Source organism: Trematomus bernacchii, unplaced genomic scaffold (genome assembly GCF_902827165.1).
Source record: "Trematomus bernacchii unplaced genomic scaffold, fTreBer1.1, whole genome shotgun sequence".
NCBI classification, from domain to species: domain Eukaryota; kingdom Metazoa; phylum Chordata; class Actinopteri; order Perciformes; family Nototheniidae; genus Trematomus; species Trematomus bernacchii.
Window position 1 is genome coordinate 32917 of NW_022987630.1, and position 13375 is coordinate 46291.

Consider the following 13375-nt stretch of genomic DNA (forward strand, 5'->3'; position numbering starts at 1 on the left):
TTACACAACAAAAAGAAAGATAGCACAGGTTGAGACAGATTATAGTTGGGCTCTGATAAACAGTGTGCTTCTGTCTTTTAACAGGGAAAATATGTCAGTGTACCTTGACAGAGCATTTGAGATAGTGTCTGGACAAACTGAACTGATTCCTAACTTCACTGTGCTGCATCTGTGCTCTGCTCATATCATGAAGGCTGTGTCACAAGCATTTGGAAAAAAAACTGTAGACAGAGGCACACAGGAATATGCAACATTCTGTTTTGCGTACATCCTGAACTGCACAAGTATGCAGGAAGCCATTGATGTTTTTTATCATATGTGTGTGCTTTTTGATGCAGAGGAGTACACTCATTTGGTGAAACAGAGCAAAATGTACCTTGACAAGTGCATTTTGCAAACTCGGGACGTGAAACTGGAAGAAAGTGGACATGTAATGGGAGAGGAGGAAAGCAAAATGGAAAAAAATGCTCATAGCATTATGGGAAAGTCCCCTTTTACACGAGCTTTTCAAGTCAGGCGGGACCAAGCAGAGTGTGACATTCTCTCTGACGATGCTGTTCGTGTAAAAAACCACTACCTCTGTCCTGGTGTCATTGATGCACTGTTAAAAAACTACATGGGGATCTTCCCATTGTGGAGTGGTTTGTTGCTTGGGGATCTGTCGCGACATAGAAAAGGTACCTCTAAAAACGATGGAAGTCATAAAACCAGGGATACCAACTGCCATGTTGAGCTCTGGTTTGGGTTGGTCAAACACTCCATCCTTTTAAAAAAAAAGTACCTGAGACCAGCAGAGTTCATCTCCAAAATGTATGCCTCAATACAAGGAAGATATGTAGAGCACATTGAGCAACACAATCTGCCAATGCATATTCTGGACAAAAACTTTGGACATCCTAGCAGGCCAGATGATGACCACGAGGAACAGTGGAACAAGCGGGAAAGTTCTGCTGGTCACACCAAGTCCAAGTCCAAGTACTTCAATCCACCAAAAACACTACCCAACCCCAAGAGCCCACCTGCCACAAAGCTGAAGAAAAGAAAAGTGGACCAACAGGAAAAAGATGCACAGGGAAATGTGAGTTTCTCTAAGACTTACTATGTTCAAAGTGTGTAAATTGTTCTCCAGCATTGTAATTGTAACAATGGAATAAGTAAATATTGTCAGAAAGTAAAGCATGGACTAAATTGGTAAAGAGTGAGGTGAAGGACAAAGGACATGAAGTATTATAACCCAAGATGATTAAGTGCATGTTGTAGGGGGAGAATATGAAGATGAAAAATGTAAATGTAAATACAGCATACAAACTTATAACAGAAACTAGATTTCTAAATCAGACTTGAAACTGCAATTACAGTTTCTGTTCCTGAGCAGCCTGTTTAATGTCATTTAGTGAAAACTCTAAAAGGGAAAAAGGTTAAATGCATAAACATGGACAGTTTAATTATATTCTGTGTATGTAGCTTTGATGGTGCATATACAAAAACAAGGCCTTCACCCAAAAATTCAAGATTGTTAACCCTCTGGTATCATTCAAATGCACTACCCTAATTAGTCATTCGGGACAAAAATGTCCAGAGTGATACCGGAGGGTTAAAAGATTCCTCAAGTGTCCATATTAAACAGAATGCATTTATTTCCCCTCAATCCTGACTTGCAGTTGACCTGGCTGTGGAAAAAAAAGGACACCGAGGTGGTCGTGGCAGTGCTCCCCTCACAGATGAAAGGACGCATCTTACTTATCCGCCACTGTGAGCTATGCTCACTTCGACCCCACCAGTGGTTGACAGGGGAGGTACGTGACTACATGTTTCAAGTGTCTGAAGTTTCACTCTACACTGTGTCATTTTCTTTATCTTGCATTTAACGATTTCTGCCAAAAAAATATCTGAAAAAAATGTCTAGATACTTTTGTCAGTCACAAGATTCTCAAAGTTGCAGGAAATGAAAGTTCAGTAAAACTGGGAATATGCATTAATTGGCTAATTGTTATGATCTTTTTTGCAAGGTAATTGAAGGCGTGTTTCATGTTGCTGCCGACAAATTCGGCGTTGTGAACAAAATGTACTTGCTAAATCACTACACAGCAGGTGTCATTTTGTTCGGGGACAGAACTCAGCTAACATCTCACAGTTTACCAAAGGTAATGTGTGTGGTCTGTGTATGTCTATGTGTGTGGTGTGTTGTGTTTGTGCATGGTGATGCTGTAGGGGGAAGTAGGTGTGGATTTGATTTGTGGGCTCACACTCACACATTAGGTACATGGAGTGAAGCATTGGCTGAGAATCCACAGGTCTTAAATAGGAAATTAGCTGAGATTATTTTACTTGATCCTCTCTGAAACTATACTCATTAGTTAAATCACCTGATAAATCTACTTACTATTGAATTTCCATACCAACACTTGTTTTAAGCACAACAAATGAATGGCACAAGAACATAATTGTCAGACTAATGTTGTTGTTATTTTTACCTTAGCCTTCAAGTTTGTTTTAATCCTTTATTTGATGCCATTATAGGTAAACTTTGACAACTATGAAGCTGTCCTGTCCTTTGTACTTGTCAACAACAACCACTGGAAGTTGCTGGTTTGTAATTATTTTTGTTATTGTATTATTTCTGTTAAAGCACAAGACTTACATAGTGAAACCAAAAATCTTTTTTGATGAAAAGTGCTTTTACTTTTTTTGTTCTCTCACAGTACATTCATGCCAAAACCAGCACCGTATTCCTGGTGGATCCAGCTCAAAGCATCAAAGAGCTTGATGACTCCGAACATGCTGCCAAAAGAATACAGTAAATAAAAATTCAATAGATATTTGAAAATTCAAGTAAAAACTATATTTAAACGTAAAAAATGTGTCACATTTAGTTACATTCATACTCACAAACAGCATTGAAAGCATTTTAAACAGTCTGATACAGTCTGTGTTCAGACAGTGATATCTATAGCTGACCCTTATATAAATAAATGGTCATATGGTGAATACAAACAGTATAAATGTCTGTTACATTATCTTTAGGTGCCACATAATTAGAAATATAAAGTGTGTTAACATTATCCTTTCTCAGGGAGTACTTCAAGATGAGGAGGACACGCCACAGCATAACAGACTGGGTGGATGTTAAGTGGAAGGGAGGCGTTATGGGCCACCCACTTCAAAAGGATGGATGTAGCTGTGGTGTCGTTGTTGTGAAGGTGAGCTGAAGATATTCTGTTTTCATCCAGTTAACAAGCAGAGTTTTTAATGTGAAAGACAGTTTAATGCAAGGACGGATTAAAAAATCGGTCAAAGTAGTGGTCGACCGATAAGGGTTTTTTAAAGGCCGATGCTGATTGCCATAATATTTAGCAGGCAGGTTGGCCAATGGACAATATACAGTATAATGCCGATATCATGTTGTTGTTTATTGTATTTTTCACAACTGACAACAATTGGATTATGACACAACATTGCTGAACTTAAATTAACAGTTATTTAACACTAATGTAGTATTCACTTGAACACAGAAAGTTTCATTGACAAAACTTCGCTTCCGAATATCTCAAAATTCCAATAATAGGACCGGTCTATATCAATAATGAAAAGTTTTGGGAGGCATTCTAGTCAAGGGTGGATGTCTTCTATAATGTGTCTCATGTTTTTGTCTGTATCTGTATTACTATACAATAAAGAAGAAAAAACCTCCATAACATAAGTGTTGTTTGTTTAGATGGCAAAGGCAGTCATGGAGTCCTTCCCTCTGATCCCGAATGTGAATTTCGAGTGTTCGAAGAAATACATGAAACAGGAGAGGATAGAACTGGCTCTCGAAATCCTTGAGGCATCAGGTAAATAAATATGAATATATGTATTTCATTTCATTTCAAACCTTTATTTATTCAGGTTGTATCCCATTGAGATCATTGACCTCTTTTTCAAGGGAGACCTGCTATATGTGTATGTATGTATATGTGTGTCTGTATGTATGTATATATATATATATATATATATATATATATATATATATATATATATATATATATATATATATATATGTATGTATGTATGTATATGTATGTATATAGAAGCTGACATACATGTATTGTTATCTTGTTTCAGTCCTTGATGAGCACACTTATTGTGCTATGTGTGCTGCCTTAAGGCCTCCAGGATCTGGATCTCCCATCACAAACTGGGTGAGCTGTTGTGAAGAAAATGTGGAATTGTGATGTCTACATTTATTTTTTAATGTATTCATTTATTTAACAGGGACAGTGCACATTAATTAACATCTCTGTAAATGTGCCAGAGTTAGCCAAGAGGCTATTTTTCATCTGTAGTCCCTGGACAGATTTTAAAAGTCAACCTAAAACACATTTAATTTTAAACAAGTAAATACAATACATTTAAAACATGCAACACACATTACTGGAATACTTAAATAAAACAATTTAAAAGTCAGAACAATAAAACAAAAAAACAAAAACAAAACAAGAGCATGTTAAAACACAGGCAGTGGGTTTTAAGGACCAGATGATTGTGTCAGCTGATTCCTCACTAACACTTGAGTATTAAGACAACTGAATGGTAATCTAAGCTACAAATATATAAATACATTATTTCTTTCACTTCAACAGATTCAGTGTGATGACTGTGAGCGATGGTACCATGCCCAGTGTCTGGCAATGGACAGCAGAGACTTTAAAAAGGCAGAGACAGGATATTGGAAATGTCCTTTGTGCAAGTAATACTTGAAATGTGCTCAATGATGACGATTAGTAAAACATGTGTCCTGTGTAGCCTTGTTTGTATTACTTTCTGATAATCACTGGATCACATGACAGGAAAGCTATAGAAAAAACCCTGAATTTTCCATAGAAATATTAATATTAAATAGAGGATGTAATATTATCCGATATAAAGAGCTGTTTCTATTGTGTACAGACTAGTATTCAATTCAGAAAGTGATTTTGAGTCATTAGATATTGAAGAAATAAGCTAAGCTAAGATAATATGGTAATTTACAATAAAAAGAGGTGTGTCCTATGCAGCCAGTGTAGTTCTTTGACCCAGCATTGATTTTGAGTGATTAGGTCACATGACCTGGAAGGTATTGAAGAAATAAGCTCATTTTTCCATCAAAATATTAATATAAAATATTTAAAGTATTAAAATGGAATAAAAAGAGGTGTGTCCTATGCAGCCAGTGTAGTTCTTTGAGCCAGCATTGAGTTTGAGTGATTAGGTCACATGACCTGGAAGGTATTGAAGAAATAAGCTAATTTTTCCATCAAAATATTAATATAAAATATTTAAAGTATTAAAATGGAATAAAAAGAGGTGTGTCCTATGCAGCCAGTGTAGTTCTTTGAGCCAGCATTGAGTTTGAGTGATTAGGTCACATGACCTGGAAGGTATTGAAGAAATAAGCTAATTTTTTCATCAAAATATTAATATAAAATATTCAGAGTATTAAAATTGAATAAAAAGAGGTGTGTCCTATGCAGCCAGTGTAGTTCTTTGCGCCAGCATTGATTTTGAGTGATTAGGTCACATGACCTGGAAGGTATTGAAGAAATAAGCTCATTTTCCCATCAAAATATTAATATAAAATATTTAGAGTATTAAAATGGAATAAAAAGAGGTGTGTCCTATGCAACCAGTGTAGTTATTTGAGCCAGCATTGATTTTGAGTGATTAGGTCACATGACCTGGAAGGTATTGAAGAAATAAGCTCATTTTCCCATCAAAATATTAATATAAAATATTTAGAGTATTAAAATGGAATAAAAAGAGGTGTGTCCTATGCAGCCAGTGTAGTTCTTTGAGCCAGCATTGAGTTTGAGTGATTAGGTCACATGACCTGGAAGGTATTGAAGAAATAAGCTCATTTTTCCATCAAAATATTAATATAAAATATTTAGAGTATTAAAATGGAATAAAAAGAGGTGTGTCCTATGCAGCCAGTGTAGTTCTTTGAGCCAGCATTGAGTTTGAGTGATTAGGTCACATGACCTGGAAGGTATTGAAGAAATAAGCTAATTTTTCCATCAAAATATTAATATAAAATATTTAAAGTATTAAAATGGAATAAAAAGAGGTGTGTCCTATGCAGCCAGTGTAGTTATTTGAGCCAGCATTGAGTTTGAGTGATTAGGTCACATGACCTGGAAGGTATTGAAGAAATAAGCTAATTTTTTCATCAAAATATTAATATAAAATATTTAGAGTATTAAAATTGAATAAAAAGAGGTGTGTCCTATGCAGCCAGTGTAGTTCTTTGCGCCAGCATTGATTTTGAGTGATTAGGTCACATGACCTGGAAGGTATTGAAGAAATAAGCTCATTTTCCCATCAAAATATTAATATAAAATATTTAGAGTATTAAAATGGAATAAAAAGAGGTGTGTCCTATGCAACCAGTGTAGTTATTTGAGCCAGCATTGATTTTGAGTGATTAGGTCACATGACCTGGAAGGTATTGAAGAAATAAGCTCATTTTCCCAACAAAATATTAATATAAAATATTTAGAGTATTAAAATGGAATAAAAAGAGGTGTGTCCTATGCAGCCAGTGTAGTTCTTTGAGCCAGCATTGAGTTTGAGTGATTAGGTCACATGACCTGGAAGGTATTGAAGAAATAAGCTAATTTTTCCATCAAAATATTAATATAAAATATTTAAAGTATTAAAATGGAATAAAAAGAGGTGTGTCCTATGCAGCCAGTGTAGTTCTTTGAGCCAGCATTGAGTTTGAGTGATTAGGTCACATGACCTGGAAGGTATTGAAGAAATAAGCTAATTTTTTCATCAAAATATTAATATAAAATATTTAGAGTATTAAAATTGAATAAAAAGAGGTGTGTCCTATGCAGCCAGTGTAGTTCTTTGCGCCAGCATTGATTTTGAGTGATTAGGTCACATGACCTGGAAGGTATTGAAGAAATAAGCTCATTTTCCCATCAAAATATTAATATAAAATATTTAGAGTATTAAAATGGAATAAAAAGAGGTGTGTCCTATGCAGCCAGTGTAGTTCTTTGAGCCAGCATTGATTTTGAGTGATTAGGTCACATGACCTGGAAGGTATTGAAGAAATAAGCTAATTTCTCCATCAAAATATTAATATAAAATATTTAAAGTATTAAAATGCAATAAAAAGAGGTGTGTTCAATAAATGTATGCTCTAGAGTGAATTTGCTTCACATTCACACGATCGAGAAGCTGTCGATTTATTAAAAATAACATTTTTCTTGTGTAATTGTAAAAGTCATTTGTTGATGGTCCCTAAGTGAAAGCCTCGTTTCGCAGAGAAGATCTCCCCGTTAAACTGACGCTGCTGGCGGGTCCGGGAAACTGACGCTGCTGGCGGGTCCGCGAATGTCCGTCGAATATCCAACCTAAAACTAACTTCACCGCGGTACGGTTGGCTAGGGGACGTTCTAAACGTAACGTTAGCTAATAACAGTTAGCAACGTTTAAAGTTGCTCTTCTCATAATAACCGTGTCTTGTAACGTTCATTGTTGAATACAGCAAACATAATGTTAACTTTTTTATTTAAATAAGCTGGACGGTCAAATGCTAACTCCATCGTGTAAGAAGCTGTAACAAAAAGAAGAAGAGCTGAAACTGCTTCAAAAAACACAGTTAATGTAAGCTATTGTTTTAAGCTAACCAGCAGTAGTGTAAAGTAACTACGTACATTTACTCAAAACTGTACTTAAGTACAATTTTGAGGCCCTTGTACTTTACTATTTCACTTTTTTGCTAATGTGTACTTCTACTCCACTACAATTCAGAGGTAAATGGTGTACTTTTACTCCACTACATGTATTGAATACCAGTTTAGTTACTTTACAGATGTGGATGAATGATGTGAAATATAATCAACTCTTAAATCAGACTTTAGTTCCACCTGGAGTAAATTCAGAAGCTACCCTGCAGTATACAAAGTCATTCAAACTAGCTGCACCTTTACCAGCTTTGATAACACTTTAATGCATCAATAATGTTAATCAAAACATATATATATGGAGAAGAGCTTTTATCAGGCAACAACAACGTGAACTATTGCTGTGTTAGGGCTTCAACTAATATAAAATTGGAGAGTGTGGGGCCAGGATTGTAGATTTATTGAAAATGTATGAGAATCAGTCTATTTATTATGAAACAAACCTCAGGGGGAAAGAGGTTTTCTAGTAGTTTGGCAGATAGTTGTTCCGCATGGATTTCCTTTTTGATGCAGCAGAGGGCGGTATTAGTACAGTAAGACTACCTGAACACACAGACACATGCAGACAGAGCAACAGCAGGAAGGAACAATGACAGTTTTAATCCTAGTTTCACCTCCTTTAAAACGTGTGTATATAAACTATAGAAGAGGCTTGGTCAGGGGGAAACAATCTATTGGTTATAGGTTTAAAAATATCCTCAATTGAAAAGAAAAGTGTGTTTAAAGATCAAAGATGGGTTCAGGTAACAGTAAAACAGGAACATGTGTTGTCTGGGGATGCAACATGATTGAAAGAGAAGGATGAAAGGAATATAAAAAGGTTAGAAAAGTGTCGAAATAACTATAATTTCACGGGAAGACTAGAGGTAGAGGAATGTGAGAATCTGGTGAGGGGTCTTGTCAAACATCTGGAACAAACTCCCAGAAACCTGCAACTCGGACTACTTTGAAATCCAGGCTGAAGACTTTTCTTTTTGCCGCTGCTTTTAATTGAACTATTCGCAGATCACACTGCACTGTAACTTTTATTCATGTACCTGTTATTCATGTTTTATTATCTTTGCTTTTTAATGTTTCTAATGTGCTCTTAATGTCTTTCATTGTTGTAAAGCACTTTGAATTGCCTTGTGTTGAAAAGTGCTAATATAAATACACTTGCCTTGCCTATTGCAACCTAATAAGAAATCTGCGTAAAATGCAGGTTTAACAAAAGTTATTATATTTAATCTTTGAGACTGTGCTTTGACTGATATTTATTATTGACTAATGACATTGAATAATATCAACAGATATGTGAAATACTGTATCTAATAAGACTTTGGCTTCCTGTCTGTTTTGACTTGACTCAGGTGCAGTGGCTTTAAATTGTCTGCAAAAAAATACTACATCAATTAATCCATTAATAAAATATTCACACATTTTTTAATTGCCTTATTATTTAGGTCCAATAGTTTTAGACCAATATTATAAGAACTAAGAAGTAGATGCATCATACAAAATCACTGGTATGACAGTTTTTTAAATGCAGCCCATCATCCATGTATTACCTGTTTTTGGTATTTATTTCAATGCATTATCATAACTATCTACATTTTGATGAATGCAGGGAGAAGGCGACGTCACGATGAAACTGTCAGACATCACTGGGGACTTCTCAGCAAAAAGGTAGGACGAAAAAGCCTAAACAGTCTTTCTATCTTGCTTTGTTGCTTTGTTGCTTTCTTCCAGAACACAAATAGTCCCGAAGTCTCCGCCAAGGCAGCGATGTCAGGACGATAAATATTATCATGCCAAGAACAATTTGTGTTCTGCGCTAACTGTGAGCCCGGGGTCGTGTAACTGCATAAGAACAGCTGGTGTGGCAGGTCATGATCTGCATTTCAAGAGAGAGCGAGAGCGAAAAGATGAGGATGTGCAACGTTCTGGATATTGCATTATCTTTTGAAGCAGCTCCTAATTGAAGCAGTTCTTTATTTGTCTGCTGTGCTGAATAAACTCCATCTGTGAGGGCAGACAGTGTTTTGGATAATATTGATGATCATGTTGACTGTAAAGTTTCCATCTGTTGGGAGGCAGATGGAAAAAAGCCCACTCTCTCCAGAAGAATCACATAAAGGTCACAGTAATCAAAAACTGGGCAAAGAAAACCGTTTCAGATTTATGGCTTTAGAAACATTCAGATTATATAATGTGTCATATATGAGTTATTATTTGTAGAGTAAAAAGCTTATCCTTGAGACATTTTCTTATTTCATTTGGAAGTTAAGTCAATATTTTATGAACTCCGGACTCCCTGTTCTCTCGGTAGATATCTTTTTCAATTTATATTCAGTTTAGCTCTGAACATATTGAACAGCATGGTACCCAAAGCTTGACTCCAATTGTAGTCGCAGCAGAAACTTGACCTGGTTAGTGAGAACTCTGAGAAATAAATTAAATTAGATATCTGTAGATTGTAGGTTGTTTATTCTGTCCCAACATGGCATCATGCCCCTTCTTTGTTGATTAGTACATTGATTAGTTTTTTTGATGAATATTTCTTTAGTCAATCAGTCATTTCTTCATGCTGATTGACTCATTTCCAAGAAACCTTGAGGACAGCTTTTGGTAAACACAAGATTCAAAGTGATTGTCTGTTGATAAATTCAATTTAAAGGTCACCTATCATGCTATTTGTAGGCAATAGCATAGGTCTCAGATATATACAAATATATAAAAAACATGTCTATGAAGTGTTTTGCTCAAAATACCAAACAGATCACCCATTCTAGCCATGCCTCATATCCCTCTATTTCACTTCCTGTTTCTAAAGTGCTGATTCTGGGTAGAAAGCTTTAAAAAAAGGATCAAAAAGAGGGGCGGAGCTTATGCCTGTTCATGCGGGAAATTCTACCGGCAGATACTGCAGTGATGAAACGCCATATCATGGATTATCAAGGATTATTTCTGAAACAGTATGGAGCTCAAAGGCTTTCTCTCTTGCCGGTTATACCACAAGGTGAGTTCCTTTTTATTTCCTGCTTCTTCACACACATGCTCTCCAGTACAGGTTAGCTCTGAGTGTTAGCGATGCTAATGTAAACACCGACCATATTACGTCCAAAACAGTCGGGCATTGTTTCTGATAGCAATGTTTCTGATAGGGCCGTGGGTCCACATTTCAGATATTACGTCATATCGGACGCAAATCTGGATCAGCTCCGTTGTAGCCCCGTTTTTAGAGATTTGGGTACGGAGGAAAAGAGAGGGTTTTATTTTCTGACGCTGCGTGAGTTCCCTGACACACCGGGGACACATATTTATATAAAAGACATCAAAAAGTGCATTTTGCATGATAGGTCCCCTTTAAAAGTCTGTTGTTTAGTCGACAAAATTGCATTATAATTCCTTTAGTGGAGTTGGACCGCCCTCCTTTGGACTTGATGGTGTCCTGTTGTCAAACAAACGTTTAATAAAGTGAATCTTAATCTGATAAGAAGAAGACCCACTCTTAAAAATATACAGATTTCTGTTTTGTTGTTCTTAGATTTAAGCTCTCCTTCTTATATGTGCATTGTGTAGATGCACATTATCTTCAGAGTGTTGGCACCCCCCCCCCCCTCCCTGCTGTAGCTTTGCTGTCATCATGATTTTGCTCAAAGTACTCCTCCTACAATGCTGGAGCCAAACAACGACGGGGAGAAGCTGCACTCTCAATGAAGGAGTGCAGTGCATTAAATACGTCTTTAACTCTTGGAGAGAGAGTGCTTTCTCAGATTAACATCTCCAATTTAAGGATTCAAACAAACACCTCATTAATTAAGAGGATTGTTCTCTAAATGAATAACAGGGAATGGTAGTGGGATTGGCAGAGAGTTTGTCAAAGATGGGGTTAAACTGCATCATTTGCATATGAAAACAGTTTATATATTGCGATGTATGTTAGCTTATTCAAAGACGTTTCATGTGGAAGTGTGATTCGTATATTGGTCATATCTTATGGTGGGGCCAAGAAGACAAACATCTATGCATCTCATTACTAAAAGTGAAGTATAGTGAAACATGGCTTACGTTTCTGTCACACTTTGACACTTTCACTAAAATGCAGATTGTATTTAAAGCCATGCAGTGTTCAGTGTTCGTGCAGTGTCCGTGCAGTGTCCGTGCAGTGTTCGTGCAGTGTCCGTGCAGTGTCCGTGCAGTGTCCGTGCAGTGTCCGTGCAGTGTTCGTGCAGTGTCCGTGCAGTGTTCGTGCAGTGTCCGTGCAGTGTCCGTGCAGTGTCCGTGCAGTGTCCGTGCAGTGTCCGTGCAGTGTTCGTGCAGTGTCCGTGCAGTGTCCGTGCAGTGTCCGTGCAGTGTCCGTGCAGTGTTCGTGCAGTGTCCGTGCAGTGTCCGTGCAGTGTCCGTGCAGTGTCCGTGCAGTGTTCGTGCAGTGTCCGTGTAGTGTTCGTGCAGTGTTCGTGCAGTGTTCATGCAGTGTTCATGTAGTGTTCATGCATGTTTGTCTCCTCAAACATTACAGCTTTTGTTTTAGAAAGTGACGACCAGTGGCGAGCCGTGAGCTTTATACCTAGGCCCTCTGACCCCCACCAATTCCCTCGAAAAAAAGAAAAAAAAATAGTTATTACGTCACAGCGTATACTTCAGCGGAATATCAAAACAACGGCCCAGGGTGCAAAACGCATCAATGACAGCGACCCTCTACCACACAAAACAACACCTGTGAACCCAATTTGTGTTCTTTGACATTGAAAATGATATTGCATTGTGTTTGTTACTTTCGTTGCAGTTGTATGTCTTAAGTGTAATTTGGCATGCTTTTATTTTGAAGGCGAGTTCACGCTATTGACAGGAAGTTGTTGTTGCTATGGAAACAAGAAAGGTTTCACAGCGGGCGGAACTTGTCATAAAGTCCGCGATAATAAAACCCACCCATTTAGAGGGAAGATATGATTGGTCAATTGTACTGTCATTTGACATTACTCTCTCGTTCAGTTACTATAGCGGACCCTCTGTGAATCGCAGAGAGGGCCAGACGAGCTTCTTTCATGTAACCCTTCACATTCAACAGAGACTGAACAGGCAGATTCGAAGGATTTATTTCTTTGGAAATGTTATTTTAAATACAATTAAATCAAGTTATTTTTCGGTAAAACTAATAAAAAATATAACAAAAATAATATTAAAAATATATACATTTAAAAAAAAATATATTTTTTTTAAATGTTTTTAAATATTATTTTTTAGAATATCTTAGGCCCTCACAGAGGGCCTAGAGGGCCCTGACGGCTCGCCACTGGTGACGACAGATATAAAGTGGTTGCACAGCAGCTCAGGAATTTCAATCCACGATCACACAGGAAGATCGAGCAATAAAGTGAACTCACTCCTTTGTAGAACATTGGATTGGCTTTGAATTGAAACCTGGTGTGCCCGGGAGGTAAAGCCTTCAAAGAAACACTCCCTCAGAGATAATTACATATAGAAGGAACTCCAGGCACGTCGCTTTTGGAGGATCAAATAAACGGGTAGAAATCAAATGTTTTTTCCAAAGTTGTTTTCATTTAATTACTTTTTCTTTAGTAAAAAGAGCTGAATAAGCATTGCTTTTGATACGGCTATCAACAAAAACAGCCTTTTTATTAATATGCACACATGGAGCGCATGGAGCACATGGA

General features: G+C 37.0%; 1 protein-coding gene across 1 annotated transcript; it reads left to right on the forward strand.

The window, feature by feature from the left end:
* The first annotated feature begins 221 nt into the window (after positions 1-221).
* On the forward strand, positions 222-5010 carry LOC117484563. Its single transcript, XM_034132988.1, has 9 exons — positions 222-1078; positions 1662-1796; positions 2010-2144; positions 2521-2589; positions 2703-2797; positions 3074-3200; positions 3716-3833; positions 4105-4181; positions 4623-5010. The coding sequence occupies exons 1-9, from the start codon at positions 287-289 to the stop codon at positions 4731-4733; spliced, it is 1659 nt and encodes a 552-aa protein (XP_033988879.1). The 5' UTR covers positions 222-286; the 3' UTR covers positions 4734-5010.
* The last annotated feature ends 8365 nt before the right edge of the window (positions 5011-13375 follow it).